The sequence below is a fragment of the Peromyscus eremicus genome, chromosome 1, assembly GCF_949786415.1.
Source record: "Peromyscus eremicus chromosome 1, PerEre_H2_v1, whole genome shotgun sequence".
Taxonomy (NCBI): Eukaryota; Metazoa; Chordata; class Mammalia; order Rodentia; family Cricetidae; genus Peromyscus; species Peromyscus eremicus.
The window spans coordinates 89,652,458-89,667,559 of record NC_081416.1 but is presented as its reverse complement, the minus strand read 5'-3'; the positions used below and the strand labels follow the sequence as shown (position 1 = coordinate 89,667,559).

The window sequence follows — 15,102 nt, the reverse complement described above, 5'->3', positions numbered from 1 at the left end:
AGGTCATCCAGACCACCCATTGTCCACCCCAGCACTCCCTAGGAGACACTTTCTGGCATTTGTCTTGTTAGCCCCACTATGGTGGTAGAAGAGGCCACCAAGGTAGCATCTACTGGACTCTGGCTAGAACCTGCTACATTGTTTTCTACCTTAGTACTTAATAGCTAATCTGTAGTTTCTGTACCCCAACTCCCCCAGCCTCTCATTCTGAGTGAACTGCTACTGACAGACGTTCAATGAGTGTGAGCACCTCCTATGGTCTATAGAGTCCTCTCCAGTCTTCACGGAGCTCTCTTCTTGTGTGTCTGAACTCTGGGACAATCTGGAACATTATAGAAAAGCAGCTAGAATGCTCTCTGGAAATTCCCCTTGACTCAGGGCCAAGGCTGCTGTGCCAGAGGGTGCTGCTTGGCACTCTGGCATCTGTCCACAGGTTCCACCCAGCAGACAGGGAGCCACCACCCATCTTTCCCTCTGAGCAGAATCATCCTAACCCTCCTGGCTCACAGATTGGTTGCATCCCTCCTTAGCCTACTCCAGCCACAGGCAGACAGACCCAGGCTTGATTGTATTCCTCACTGTAGACAGCTGTGCTCTCCAGGACCCACACAGGTGGCATGGAATGCCGTTCACAGGCTTCACCTGCCTGAGGTGACCCAGGAGACTATGGAGAAGCTATTCCAGTTCCTTCCTGGCCCTGTGTGTCATCTGCATCATTCTAGGAAGCTTAATGAAGATGCTCCAGACCCAGACCCTAGCAGCCCAGTCCGTTTCATTCTCCTAATAGGACCACTGCAGGAGGGGTAGCTTGTGAGCCTAACATCTGTAATCTGTACACGTGTGGTGGCCCAGCATCCTCTGCGGGTGCTGAGATAGCAGATAAGCATCTGACTGCAACATATGTTCACCTTAACACTGAGTCCTTCCACTGCCCTCATCTCCCAGGATACGCAGCTCGCCTCCCTAGAGCAAAGCACTCTGTACTTAGCCCAAGAGTATGGCTCTTTGGCTCAGTTTCCCAACCCCAGTAGCTCTACTTCTCTGGAAGGAACCAGGTCTCAAGAGCCTTTCCATGGTCCTTAATAGAGTTCTGTTTGGTCAGCAAGAATCCCAGTCACTTCGTCATTTTCCAGACAGCAAAGGCAGTAATGCTTAGTAAGTGCTGCCTACATCCCAAGCAGGTCCCAAGTACACGTTATATATAGTCCTCATGCTAGCCCCATGAAACAGACACCACACTGCTGTACCCCCACTTTACAGGTGAGGAAAATGAGGTGCAGAGACAGGCAGGTCCCACAGTTAGCAAGTAGGGCTAGACTCAGAACCTGAGTTTCTACCCGCCGCACTGGTCTGCCTCTGAAACCCCAAGGAAGGGACGCGCAGGCAAGAAGCCAGGTCCAGTTGATGCCACTGTGTTCACTGTTCCAAAAGCAAAGGTACCGAGGACCTTCATGTCACTCATCTATCTATCGCTCATCATCTGTCATTCCCCTGACACTTCGATTCAATGGTGTCCCTTCCGATAGGCAGGGTGGCCTTCCTCTGCACCTCACTTTTCTCACCTATAGAGTGGGGGTACAGCAGTTTGTTGTCTATTCCACAGGATTAGCTAAGGAGTAACCCTGGTAACACACAAGGCAGCTGCCACATTGCCTCCCCAGGGGTGCTCCCCACTCACCAGCAACCTGCCTACTAAGGTGGCCTTGGGTGGGTCGACGCCAGGGTGATGAAGGGGGCTCATGCTGATACCTGCCTCGCCCTGCAGTTTGCAGATGGAGTCTACCTGGTGCTGCTCATGGGGCTCCTGGAGGGCTACTTTGTCCCCCTGCACAGCTTCTTCCTGACCCCAGACAGCTTTGAACAGAAGGTAAGGGGGAGAGGCCTGAGGGAAGCCCATAGCCCATGTCCTGTTTATCTCTACTGAACCTGTCTAGGAAGAGATGGAGGTGGCCTCCTGGCCAGGCCTTCACTGGTTGGCAATGGAGCCTCTCTGGAAACAGTTGGACTTGGCACGAGCCACCTGCAGACTCCATGCATGCTGAACAATACTGTTCCTTGCCTTTTGCCTGTCCCTGCTTCCCTAGCCATGTGCTCTGCAGATAAATAGGCAGCCTCGTCTCTGTCAGAGGTGACAGGGAATGTGGCTACAGAGCCAGTTAGCCCCAAGGCCCATGGCCAGACTGGTTCTTTTTTATAATGTGTATGTGTGTACACGTGTGTTTAAGTGCCATGGAGCCCAGAAAAGGGCTTTGAACCCCATGGAGCTGGCATTAGTGAGCCACATGGGTGCTAAGAACAAAACTCAGGCCCTCTTAACTGCTGAGCCATCTTTCCAGCCCCTGATTCTTTTCTGTTTTGGTGGTGGAAAGGGAAGCATTTGAAACAAAGATCATACTCTAGTCCAGACTAGCCTGGAAATTACATTATAGTGAAGCCTCAGACTTACATCAATACAGTAGTACATGCCTACATGTCAGTGCGTATGCTGCTAAAAATTGAACTGAGCTACCTCTCCAGCCCTTTCGTAAACAACTGGGTGGTTTGGTTTGGTTTTGGCCTGTCCTGGTATTGCATCTCCTCGGGGGCAGCCATTATCCTCCTTGACTAAACAAAAGGCTTTTGGCCCAAGGCAGAGGTCCCCTTGAACATGCCCCGCCATCTGACCCTAGCAAATGGATGCTCTCTTATCCTTGAGTTTGAAGGCCTTGTCAATTGATGCAAGATTGGGATGGGACAGAAAGAGCCCCTATGGTAGTGGCTAAGATCAGCACGGCCACTCTCAGCCATTTCTTTAGCCACAGAGAGGCTCAGCCTCAGGCCCACAGCTATGTTGTTAGGCTCCTAAGCTTCCCAGGGACTGGTCCTAGGGTCCTGGAATCATGGGCTCTCAGGATCCTGGGGTACCGGGGTCCAAGAGGTATACAATGACTTATCGACTGCATCTTTCTTGCCAGGTCCTGAATGTCTCCTTTGCCTTTGAGCTCATGCAAGATGGAGGGCTGGAAAAGCCTAAACCCCGGCCAGAAGGTACTTTGCCCTTCCCTGGGTCTGTGACAGTGGGGTGGAAGTTTCACTTATGGGGTCTAGGCAACCAATATAGTAAGGTCTCAGTATGTATGGCCAGTTGGTTCTAAAGCCCTCCAAGGATACCAGAGTCCAAGGACACTTGAGTCCCTTATGTAAGATAATTCAGTATGTACATAGAATCCAGACACTCTCCCACATGCATTCAGCCACCTGTGCACAGTTGATTACATCTATTACCACATGTTAGGGAAAGAGTTGTTATGTGACCTTGTTGAGGAGATAATGACAAGGGGAAAATTTGACCTGTTCAATACAGATGCGCTCTCTCTCTCTCTCTCTCTCTCTCTCTCTCTCTGTGTGTGTGTGTGTGTGTGTGTGTGTGTGTGTGTGTATACCCATGTACACACAAAGGCCAGAGGACATTGAGGGTCTTCCTCTATCACTTTCCACATTATTCCTTTGAGGCAGGGTCTCTCCCTAAACTGGGAGCCTTTTTTGGGGGCGGGGGGGGGGGGAGGTGTTGTTTAATTTTTCTCAGCTAGGCTGGCAGCCAGCAAGCTACAGCAATCCTCCCACAGTATACAAGACCACTCCCAGATTGCTGGGGATATGAACTCAGGGCCTCATGGTTGTGCAACATACACTCATAACCACTGAGCCATCTCTCCAGCCCTGGAAAAGTCCTAAAAATATTCTCTAACACACTGTTGTCTGAGTCCACACATGCAGAGCCCATGGATACAGAAGGTTGACTATATGAGATCAGGAGGAAACAAAACCAGAAGAAAATGCTCGGGCACACCTGGAGTGTTTATGCGTGGCTGTGTGTGTGTTTGCAAGTGGGAGGCATGTCACTGTTGGTCATTATCCTGGTACACACTCTTCGTGTCACTCGCTGAAGTTTTCCATGTAATCAGTACTGTCAAGTTGACATTGGGCTGCAGATAATGTCTGTCACATTGGAACTCCCAGAAGGCCGGCCACAGAGCCTTGTGCTTGCACCTTCCTGGTCACTGAAAGGCATGGGGACAAGCAGAGGTTGTGGCTCCTACACGTGTTGCTTTCTTGCCTCCAACCCAAGATCTGCCTTCCAGACCCTGCACCCACAGGGCTGGCACTTGTCTAGGCAGCCTGGAACCCTGCACATCATCGTTCACAGAAAAGGCAAGACCACCCCTGCCCTCAAGGCTCCTGCCGCCAAGCAGAGGAAGGGCAGCATCACTAGCTGCACACATAGCAGGAGAGTCATGAGAGAGTGGTCCAGACAGAGTCCAGCAGGAGGCTGCGTGGCTGAAGGAGGGTCCCTTTTCTGTCTGGGTACAGTAAGGAGCAGTGTGATGGACCCAAGGACAGTCAGAATACAACAGAAAGACTGGCAAGAACTGTGATTGACATCAGGATGAAGGAATGAGCCACAGGCCCAGCCAGGGACAGGGACCTTGGTTTGTGACTCCTGCAGGACTGGATACTATCAGCTCCAGTGGACAAAGCTCAATGCTTTACTCCCTTTCATTCCCACCTTGTCTCGTGTCCATGGTTACCTCTAAGGGAGGACCTCTGGAGTGAAGGTGCTCCTGGGAGCACTCTCCTGGCAAGACAAGATTCTCTATCCTGATGCCCTATGGATGAGCTCTAGCGTCCCGCAGCAGCCCTAGCACCTGGCTTGGAGAGCCCCAGCTTCGGGTTCCTGTATTTGGGGTTGTGAGCCTAGCCTTTAAAGGCTGAGCCATCTCTCCAGCCCCAGCTTCATTTTCTGTGGTTGGCTCCTTGAACTGCTTCATGGAAACTTCCAACCTGCAGACTAGAAAGACTTGTCCTGATACGTTGGTGTCTGCACCATTGTTTCCCTTTAGACAGGGAGAACTTTCCCGGTGTCAATCTATAGGACTGTTTGGGTATAGAGAGGTTTCGAATGTGATTATTGACCCACTTAATCTGAAACTTCCCGAGCAATGGCAGTGGAAAAACACATGTATCTTATTTGTTGTTGTCCTGGGCATCGTGCCCATGCAGAAAATTTCCAGTGCGTAAAGGGGGGCTGCTGTGGGGCTCTGTGAAACTGGACTTTGTGAGCAGCAGATCCCAGCGTTCCCTCTGACTTCCGTGCTTCTCCCCGGGAGATGTGACACTGCAGACATTGTGACGAATTCTGTGAGGATGTCTCCAGATCGAAACACCATGATGGGGACATTTCTCCTGGCAAGATTCTGAGGTCAGGGGTCCTCAGAGCTCTATAATGCCCTGTGTTATGTCTCAGGCTTCTGCCACCTGGCCTTCAGAGCCTCTCCGTGCTCTGACAAGCTGAGGGAGAGCATCACATCCATAGCCAATGGAGGGGCTGAAATGCCGGGTGAGGAAACCCATTACACGAGAGGCTGAGGTAGGAGGGTTGCAGGCTCAAGGCCTGTCTGGGATTTAGAGAGTGATTCCAGGCCAGCCTGGGCTACATAGCAAGTTCAAGGTCACCCTGGGCAATTTAGTGAGACCCTGTCTCAAACTAACATGTAAAGTGAAGGCTGGGGATGTACCTCAGTGGTAGATCACTTGTATAGGACCTCGGTTTAATACCCAGTATGGGTGAGAGAGGAAAGGGAGGGAGATAAGGAGAGGAAGGGAGGGGAGAGGAGGAAAATCAAAGAAGAGAAACAAGAAAAGAATCAGTATAAGGCTGGCGGTTTGTTATTGAGGGGCACGTGTCTTCAAATGTGTATGCCTTACTGCTCCCACCATTCAAGTGGATTCATCATCGAATATGGTCAAGATCCCAGTGTGCCAGGCAGGTTGGGACTCAGGAGAAGCCCAGTGCAGTCAGGATCAAACTGTGGACAGCCAGCAGATTGGTGGCATATGCAAACCACAGGGGGTGGGGGGCTGGGGGACTGAGACAGGCTGTGTGGGGAGCATCAGCTGACGGCTGGGCAGTTCCCCTGGTCAGCTCAACATGGGTAGGCTTGGTCTGTAGCCAAAAACATGAAAGTTGCCCCAGCCTCTTCCCCCATAGCCCTGGATCACAGTGTACAGAGCTGACAGCGACAGCTTCCTCCAACTCCAATCATCACAAAGGCATGGAGCCATAGAAACCGCAGGGACAAAGGTGAATGACCACAGCCGTGTTGGAACACTGTCTTCATCTGATGTTGTTGGGGATCTCTAACACCCTGCATGGCAAGCAAAATATCACAAGAGTCTCCATCCTACTCTTTACATAAGCTATACACATTACCTTGGCAAAAGGAATGTAGCAGACATTGAACTGGTGATCTTGGGAGGAGAAGATCCTTCCAGACCATTCCAGGACCCCCCACATCATGACAGCCATCCTGACAAGCTGTAAGAACGTCAGTGTGGTGAGGTGTAAGAAAGGCCAGGAGAGAACTCCAAGATGAACCACGGTAGAGTCCTTACACATTGTTGGCCGCATTGTCGATCAGTACTGCCAATATGGAAAATGGTCAGGGGTAGTCCTCAGAAAATTATAAACGGAGCTTCTATACAGTAGCAGTCCCACTACTGAGTATATATCCAAAGGAGATGAACTGAGTATAGTAGAGACTCACCTCCATTGCCTGTTCACTGAGGTTGGAGTCACAGCAGCCAGAAGATGGAATCAGCCTGTGTCTGTCGGTGGATGGACAGAAAGGAACTATGGACTACTATTCAGCCATAAAAAGGTTTAATTGTTATTGTTTGTGACAACGTGCATAGGCTTGGAGGATGTGATCTTAAGTGAAAAAAGCCAGATGCAAAAGACAGATATCACACCATCTCTGCCATGTGCAAAGATCAAAAGTGGGGTGATGCTCACCAGAAGATTGGGATGCAGGGGAGCAGATCAGTGAGACAATTCTTGAATGTTCTTAACACAAGGAAATAACCAGTGATAGGCATGCTAGTTACATTGATTTAACCATTATGTAAAAGATACACAAAGAGATACTATTTGGTAATTATTTTTATTAAAAAAAAAAAAAAAGAGGGACTAGAGAGATGGCTCAGTGGTTAAGAGCACTGGCTGCTCTTCCAGAGGACCTGGGTTCAATTCCCAGCACCCACATGGCAGCTCACACCTGTCTGTAACACAGAATCCAACACCCTCACACAGACATACATGTAGGAAAAACACCAGTGCACATGAAATAAAAATAAATAAATCATTTAAATTTTTTAATTAAAAAAAAAAAGGAAAGAGGCTGGTAAGATGCTCATCAGACAAAGGTTCTTACAGCCATGCCTGACAACTGAGTTTCCCTGGAGCGCAAATGGTAGAAGGAGAGATCTTGCTCCCTAAAGTTGTCTTCTGATTTCCAATCCTACACACACAAATAGATGAATGTTATAATAATAATAATAATAATAATAATAATAATAATAATAATAATAATAATAAAGATGTGCCTCTAATGTCCTCAGGATGGATGGTTCTTGATTAGGTGGAAACCCTGGTTCCCAGGAGAAGGAAGAGGAGCTAAGGAACCCTTTCCCTGGGCCCAGGGCTGTTTTCTCCTAGAGCTATTTGGCTCTCACCTAGTTCTCCTTAGCCCCAGCCCACTAGACAACCAGTGCTGATGGGCTCTGACCCAGAGGCCCACAGTTCTGACTCTGTGTTCCCAGGGACTGGTCCTGGACCAGCCACATAGGCACACTGAGTGCAAGTCGCTCATCTCACAGGTCATTCATCCGGGGCTTTGGTGGACTCTGTTTCCATTGTGCCCAGTCTCTGTAGATTCCCAAGCACCCACAGCCTTCCCCCTGCTGAGATAGCTCCATCCCTCAGTACTCTGCTATCTGCCTGGGGGGGTCAGCCTGGATGGCCAGTAGTTGGCTTTCTTAGTGAGAACATGTGCTAAGCAGTCACCCCCTTTGTCTCTACATCTGTCTGATAGTGATGACAGGAATGGAGAATCCACTCCATTCTGCAATTACGGAAGCAGGCCTTCTCAGTGAATGGCAACCCCTGCTGCTGTGCAGCATGCACATGACGTAACTGTATGCGATAACAGCTCTGTTGGTGAGCAAAGGTGGGAGAATTGAAAGGAAACCAGGTGTCCTTAATGTGTTCGAGGCATTCTTCATAAAGTTGTTGCCTAGTTTTACCAGTAAGAAAACGGTCAGAGTAATGGACCACTGGGATCTCATGAGGCCGTAGAGATGGGCATCAAAACATAGTGGACATTAAGTTGAAAGAAAATACCCAGTGCAAATGTCCTCCCATGCTGAACACTGGCTTTCCCCTTCAACTTCAGAGCTCACCTGGCTTTAACAGGAGTAGACAGGGGCTGAGTGGTTTAGAGCACTTGCTGCTCTTCCAGAGGACCCAGGTTTTGTTCCCAGCACCCTCATCAGGCAGCACAAGCATGTATAACTCAGCTCCAGGGGCTCTGGTGCCCTCTTCTGGCCTCCGTGGGTCCCTGCACACATGTGGTGTACGTGCACACATTCAGGTACACATACGAAACACGTTATAAAGGGGTGGGGAGAACAGATGAATTCCCATATATGCCTGCCTTTCCAGAGCTACCCGAGGGTGCAGTCCACAGCCTCCTGCTTCTGTCTCTTCACTGTGCTGTGAGCACTTTCCCCAGCTGCTCATGGCCCTGCGTGAGTAGAGAGAATGAGAATCAGCCAGATTCCATAAAGCTGCACCTGGAAGAAGGTGATTCTGATGGGACTTGGGGCATCACAAGCAGGGTACCATGACAGGGCTCGGCCACCTGCCGGAGTCTCAAATGGAGACTGAAATGGGGGCTGAAGGGAAATGCTGGGTTCCGTGTCTCTCCAAATGTCCCGGTAGCCTGTTCTCTATCAGCAAGGGGTTTTGGTGTGCATCTGGACACAGCTGGACTAGAACAGGGTTGGTTTGCAACCAGGATAGCAGAATCAGACATGAGGGAACTCTAAGACTGACTGCAGCTCGGGACCCTCAGCTTGCAGCCCTTTAGTGCTTGAAGTCCGGGCTTCAGTACATGTGACTTGGAGCTGCAGCCACAGCTGCAGCAGCCTCAAGGCCAAGGGAACCGCCACCCAAACCCCAGGGGCTCCGACCTCCCGCTCTGCTGTCATGATGGAACTTTGGTCATGGTCTCACCTTCGCCCCAGTGGCTCTGTGCCGTCTCTCCCGTCTCCCCATGTCAGCTGTGGTCTTAAGTCACCTGCCTTGTGTGACCTACACATTTAGACCTTTAAATACCACTTTTATTTGTAAAATGACACGGCGCAGAGATGAATCCCCAACCTAGGGCAGGACAGGAGGAATGAGATTCGCCCATATGCCCTGTGCCCTCGGTTCCACAGCACAGTCCTCTCCCCGCCCAACTTCCCTCTCTAAGGGCACCTGCTGTCCTGACTTCCCTCAGTAGCAGCATCCGCTACCCTTATGTAGTTTGGGGGGTGGGGTTCACTGTTCCTGATTGTACTGCCTTCATGTGCATTCCTAGAGAGCAGAGTTCCTTTTCTTCTTCCTTTGTTCGCTCTAGTTCTTCAAAGCACGGCTCATGGAGGAAAAAACGGAGGGAAGAAGGTGGAGGAGCCTGCAGAGTAGAGGGGCACCCTGAGAAGTGGGTGACTGGGAGATGGATGGATGAGTAGGTGGGAGGAAGAAAGTTCGCTCCTAGCCTCCCTCTGCCCTGAGCAGCCTGTGCCCCACAGGGGCCTCCCTTACGGAAGGGCCTCCATCCTACTCTGACTAGCCTAAGTGTCTTTGTCACCTTAATCTTCCTCCTCCTCTTCCTCCTTCCCCTCCTCCTCCTCTTCCTCCTCTTCTTTGCCTCAAACTCAGAGATCCTCCGCCTCTGCCTCCCAACTACTAGGATTAAAGACATGTGACACCACCCCCAGCTCAAGTGTCCCCTTCTTCACAAGCACAGGTAGCACTGTGGTGAAGGTGGAGGCAGGGGAGAGGCATCTTAGAGACAGATGAGACCAGACTTAGCAAGGCCAAGACCCTTCTCACCTGAAGCCACTATGTCCATGGTGAAGTCACACTCTGGGATGACAGCCTGATTTCTATGGGACTGAAATCCTAGTTCCTGGCCCCTTCTTCCCTTATCGCTGGCCTGTTCTGAGTTCTCACTACCACCTACCCATCCTTCACACGCACCTGCCCCTTATGGCATGAGTCCCATCCGAGGACCATAGTGGGTAGATGAGGATGAGTGATGGATGGCAGGGGACCATCACTGCCAGCTTCGGAGTGTGGCCCACAGAGGCCACTGACGAGTTTTGTCTCTCCACAGACATTGTCAACTGTGACCTGAAGTCCACGCTGCGAGTGCTATACAACCTCTTCACCAAGTACCGGAATGTGGAGTGAGGACCCGGGCTGCCTGCCGATGCCCGGCCTCTTTCGCTGCAGGCCATCTGGACCAGCTTCCCAACTGCCTTGCCCTGCTTGCTCCTGTCTCTTGCTCTACACTCTCCCACAAGCCCAGCGACCACCCAGAGATAGTGGACATTAAAATCAGTAAGGAAATGACCACTAACCCAGTGGGCTAACCACATCTGTAGGCCCGGGGGACTGACCTAGCAGTGACTTGGGAAATTGTCCCCATTCAAATTGAGGCTCCAGATGTCTCTACGTGTGCTATGGGAGTCAGCACAGCCTAGAGGCTGCCCCCACACACAGCATAAAAATAAAGATCAGAGTTAGTCCTCACACTAAGGGAGGTCTCTGCTGTGCTCAAGTTCACTAGCCTCAAACTCCATTGAAGGAGATGTCATTCTCCCCTTTTATAGACGAGGAAACTGAAGCCCAGAGATGCAGAGATTTGCTACTCGTTAACATGTATTTTTCCTCTTTGAGCAACTTACTGGTTAATAACCGGTCAATAACTGGTCAACTGTACGCCATTCTGTGTGTATCCTAAAGTGCGTACATGCTTGTGGAGACCTGCCTTACCTGCATATACCTGCTTCCTCCAGCAGACAAGACACTCTGATCTCACCCTAGGGCAGGCCAGGTCAGGGCTGGGTGAGCCGCACTAAAATTACCAAATTGAATTTAACTCAATTAATACTGTGTGTGTGGCGGTAGCCACGTCCCTCAAATCCTTTGTACAAATGAAAATTACCCTTAATTCCTTCAGATTGGTAATAAGCCCACGCTCCGGTTGCAGGATGACATTTGGGAAGGGTTCTGTTTGGAATTAATAGAGTGCCCATTTCGCAGCCTTTTTGCTTGATTGCATGTAATGGATGTGCCCTATATTTTCCTGCAAAATAAGTACTCAATTCATTATCGTTAGGCAAATGTAGGGTGTACTCGCGCATGGCAGAGCTGGGCACAGACCCACTGGAGCATCGCCTGAGAAGTAGGGCTCGTCAACGGGGACCCTTGAACTTTCAAAAAAAAGGACCTCCTTTTTGCCTTCTAATTGGTCATTTAGACCATTCTGGCTAAGTCTGCCCACATGCAATTACTGGCTAATTCCAGGCGAGGAAAATGTCAGTCATTGAAACCGAAGCTCAGCATCTCGTCTCACTCGGGTGGCTCAAGGGCTGCTGGTTGTGTATCTCCTCATGCAAACCTGACTTTGAAGGAAAGTTCTGCTGTGCCAGTCTGCATCTAGGTCCTGTAGAGAAAACAAAGGGGCTGATGGGTACAGGGAGGGTCAGACCTAAGGGAACAGGAAGTGAGGGTGGGGGAGCTGGATACTAATGTACTTAACATGTGGGGGATACCCTCAGAGACAGAGCTGCAGGTGCGGTCCTTGGCCCTGTGCTCTTCAATTGAGAAGGCCTTGGGATGATGACCTGTGCTACTGCTGTCCTCACAGAACTCTTATAAATGTGCCAGGGAGATGCCAGCTTGGCTTGCCTCCTCCAGAAGCGTGTGACCACCTTGTTACCCCTTGTCTTAGTTACATTTCTCACTGGAACAAAATAACCATAATAACCAAAGCCATTCAAGGGAAAAAGGGCTTGTTTGGGCTCCCAGTCTAAAGGCACACAGCCTATCATGGAAGGCAAAGCATGGTGGCAGGAGATGCCGTGGTAGGAAGAGCATGCAGCCAGGCTCCCTCACCTCACACTGTGTCAGAACAAGACAAGAACAGACAGGGAGTGGGTCTGAACTATCAAACCCAAAGGCCCTCCTGCGAGATTCCACCTCCTAAAGATTTCACAGTTTTTCAAAACAGTGCCACCGACTGAGAAGCAAGTGTTCAAACTGAGCCTATGGGGGATGTTTTCCACTCGAACTGAAACAGCTAATAAAGCCTTCCCTAGTTTGAGGGTTCACCAAGATGGCTTTCCACAACATTCCAAGTGCTCTTGTTTCTTTTTGTACGGACCATCCAGGGCAGCTCAGAACCCAGAACCTTTGGATCCACTCTGCACCTCCCTGGCTGCTTTGTCCTAGGAATTGTTACTCTGCACTGTGAGCATCTACGATGTGAAGGCAATGTACTGTCTTACGTTGATCTGTGTGTACGAACAGAATTCTTTTTTGCATAATCAATGAAATATCATATTTTTCACTAGGATTAATGTTGGTCTCATGCTCTTTTCAATTCCTGGTAGGAAACTGAGATTAGGAGCTGCTTGGCCTCTGGGAGCAGCACTGATGTTGTAAGAGGTCTGCATCCACTTGAACACACTTGGCTCTTGGGATCGAGCCTTGTTGTCCCTGATGCTCAAGCCATTAGTACCCAATGCCCTTCCTAAGAGCACTCCTGTAGGGTTCTGTACTGTCTACAGTGGCAAACCACATCAGAACTAGGAAAGTTTCTTAGTAGCATGTCAGTGTACCCAACAACTGGGCGTTGGGACTAAGGTCTTTGCCTCAGTCCAGAGTCCCCGGGCTTGGACAGGGTTTCTCTGTGCAGCTTTGCGCCTTTCCTGGAACTCACTTTGGAGACCAGGCTGGCCTCGAACTCACAAAGATTCGCCTGCCCCTGCCTCCCGAGTGCTGGGATTAAAGGCGTGCGCCACCACCGCCCGGCTTGTGTCTGGTTTTATAACCCTGTTGTTTCTTGGAGATGGATGTTTTCCTTCCGATTCTAGAATCACATACTTAAGACATGTCCGTGGTTTTGAAGAAGAAAGAGGCATCATGATTATAAGTAATCAAAGAGTCTTCCTCTCCTAGGAAAATAGAGGAAAGAAAAAATTGAGACAAGCATCACTCAGGCTCACAGCGGGAGGGTGTGGAGGGTACGGGAGAGGGGGAGGGTGGAAAGGCAGCAGGAGTGTGAGCCCGTGGTCACCTGCAGGCAGGAAACAGAGAGAGATGAATGCTGGTGCTCGGCCTGCTGATTTTTTATTTCATCTGGCACCCCAGCCTATGGAATGGCACCACCACAGTTAGGGTGAGTCTTCCCACCTCAATTAATCATCATTGTTAATAGTTGATCCATAAGTAACACAGAATTCAAAAAGCCGGAATGATGTCTAATAAAAACCCTAAGTACCCATCTCGCCTCTTCCCCATCAGTCTCCACCCTCCATGGAGATGACTCTCTTGATCCATTTCTTCTGCGTGATTCCAGAAATACTCTGTGCAAATAAAGCCTGAATGTCCATACGAAGTCTTTGCTGTGCTTTTTTCCAATATAGATATCCTATTATATATACTCGCCTATGCGTTGTTTTTCATTGTGTTAAATCTTAGAGATTGTCTTTCATGAGACATTAAATGAACAGTGTTAAATCTTCTAAACTGTTTCTCATAGAGGATTTGCACACTTTTAAAAATGAGAACCTGAGTGCTTTGTTCATCCAGATGCTAGCTCTAGTCTCCTTGAGGTTGGGAGGAAACCCCAGCCTAAAGTTTGGAAGCAGCATCCTCAGCACAGGAGCTGAGACATCTCATCAGAGGCATCTCATGCTCCTGGAACTGAATTTTCCTAAAGCTTCCTTTGGAACATAATGGTAAATTGTGTATAATTTTTTTCTCTTGTGGCTGATGATGTGGGGTTGGGACCCAGAGTCTTATACATATTAAACATCCTCTACTGCGGAGCCACACACATACACACACACACACACACACACACACACACACACACACACACCCCAATTGTGTATAATTTGATTAAAGTTTCATTTTTGCATGCAATTAGGTCAACTAATTGGCAATTGACTAAGAAAGCCTTTTAAAGGTTACTGCATCTCCTGCAATATTTTGAAGTCCAGCTGCCTGCCAGGCTACAAGAAAAGACACATCTCCCATGTGCAGATGGACAGATGGACTCCCAAGTCTCGGAGAAAGCTTCTTTATCGGCCACTCACCAGCGAAGCCTTGAGTTGTTTGCAGTTTCCAGCTGCTGCCATAGGGACTTTTTAATTATGGATCAGCATTGTCATTATCAGCTCATTTTGTTGTGGGTTGCTTGGTTAACCCTACAGAAGATATCGAAGCTTATTTACATCAACAGAATTCCAGGGCTATAATTTTCCAATAACTAGACTCTCCAACATGTATACATTGTGGTTCCCATATGAATCACCCTTCTCCAGTGTGAGAGCACATGTATACATCATCCACTCCCTGCCCCCCAAATTAGCGCTCATTTATTTTTCCACCAGAAAATGAGACTAGATGGAGTCCATAGGTCAGGCTGCCTAAGTAGCAAACTATTTCAGACTCGCTGCCTTTAATGCAGCCCCACCTCAGGAATCTAAGATGGAAGCTCCATCCTACTCTTGCAAGAGGAATGTATTCTCACACCTTCTCTAGTCCCGACAATGCATAAAATCTCTCCCATCAGACTCACTTGGATCTACTGGAAAATACAGGACAGTCATGCAAACAATGAGAACAGAGGAACCACACTGAGGTACAGTACTGCATGGTTGATTGACACACTCACTGGCTATATAAAAAATTTAAGAAAAAAAAATTTTTTTTTTTTTGGTTTTTTTCAAGACAGGGTTTCTCTGTGTAGCTTTGTGCCTTTCCTGGAACTCGCTTTGGAGACCAGGCTGGCCTCGAACTCACAGAGATCCACCTGCCTCTGCCTCCCGAGTGCAGGGATTAAAGGCGTGCGCCACCACTGCCCGGCAAGAACAATATTTTTTAATTTGTTCTTATTTTTTGTTTGTGTGTGAGTGTTTTGTCTGCATGTGTGTATATGCACC

General features: G+C 49.2%; 1 protein-coding gene across 2 annotated transcripts in view; it reads left to right on the top strand.

Moving 5' to 3' along the window:
• Parva (parvin alpha) overlaps positions 1–12,506 on the top strand; it is a 155,123-nt gene extending 142,617 nt beyond the window's left edge. Inside the window, exons 11-14 of one of the 2 annotated variants that reach the window (XM_059268737.1) lie at positions 1,766–1,867; positions 2,955–3,027; positions 8,540–8,680; positions 10,260–12,506. In XM_059268737.1, the coding sequence (XP_059124720.1) occupies positions 1,766–1,867; positions 2,955–3,027; positions 8,540–8,680; positions 10,260–10,336 (393 nt within the window). In that variant the 3' untranslated portion in view covers positions 10,337–12,506. The remainder of the gene's footprint in view (positions 1–1,765; positions 1,868–2,954; positions 3,028–8,539; positions 8,681–10,259) is intronic. The other variant, XM_059268746.1, reaches the window with a different exon arrangement.
• Positions 12,507–15,102: the final 2,596 nt, after the last annotated feature.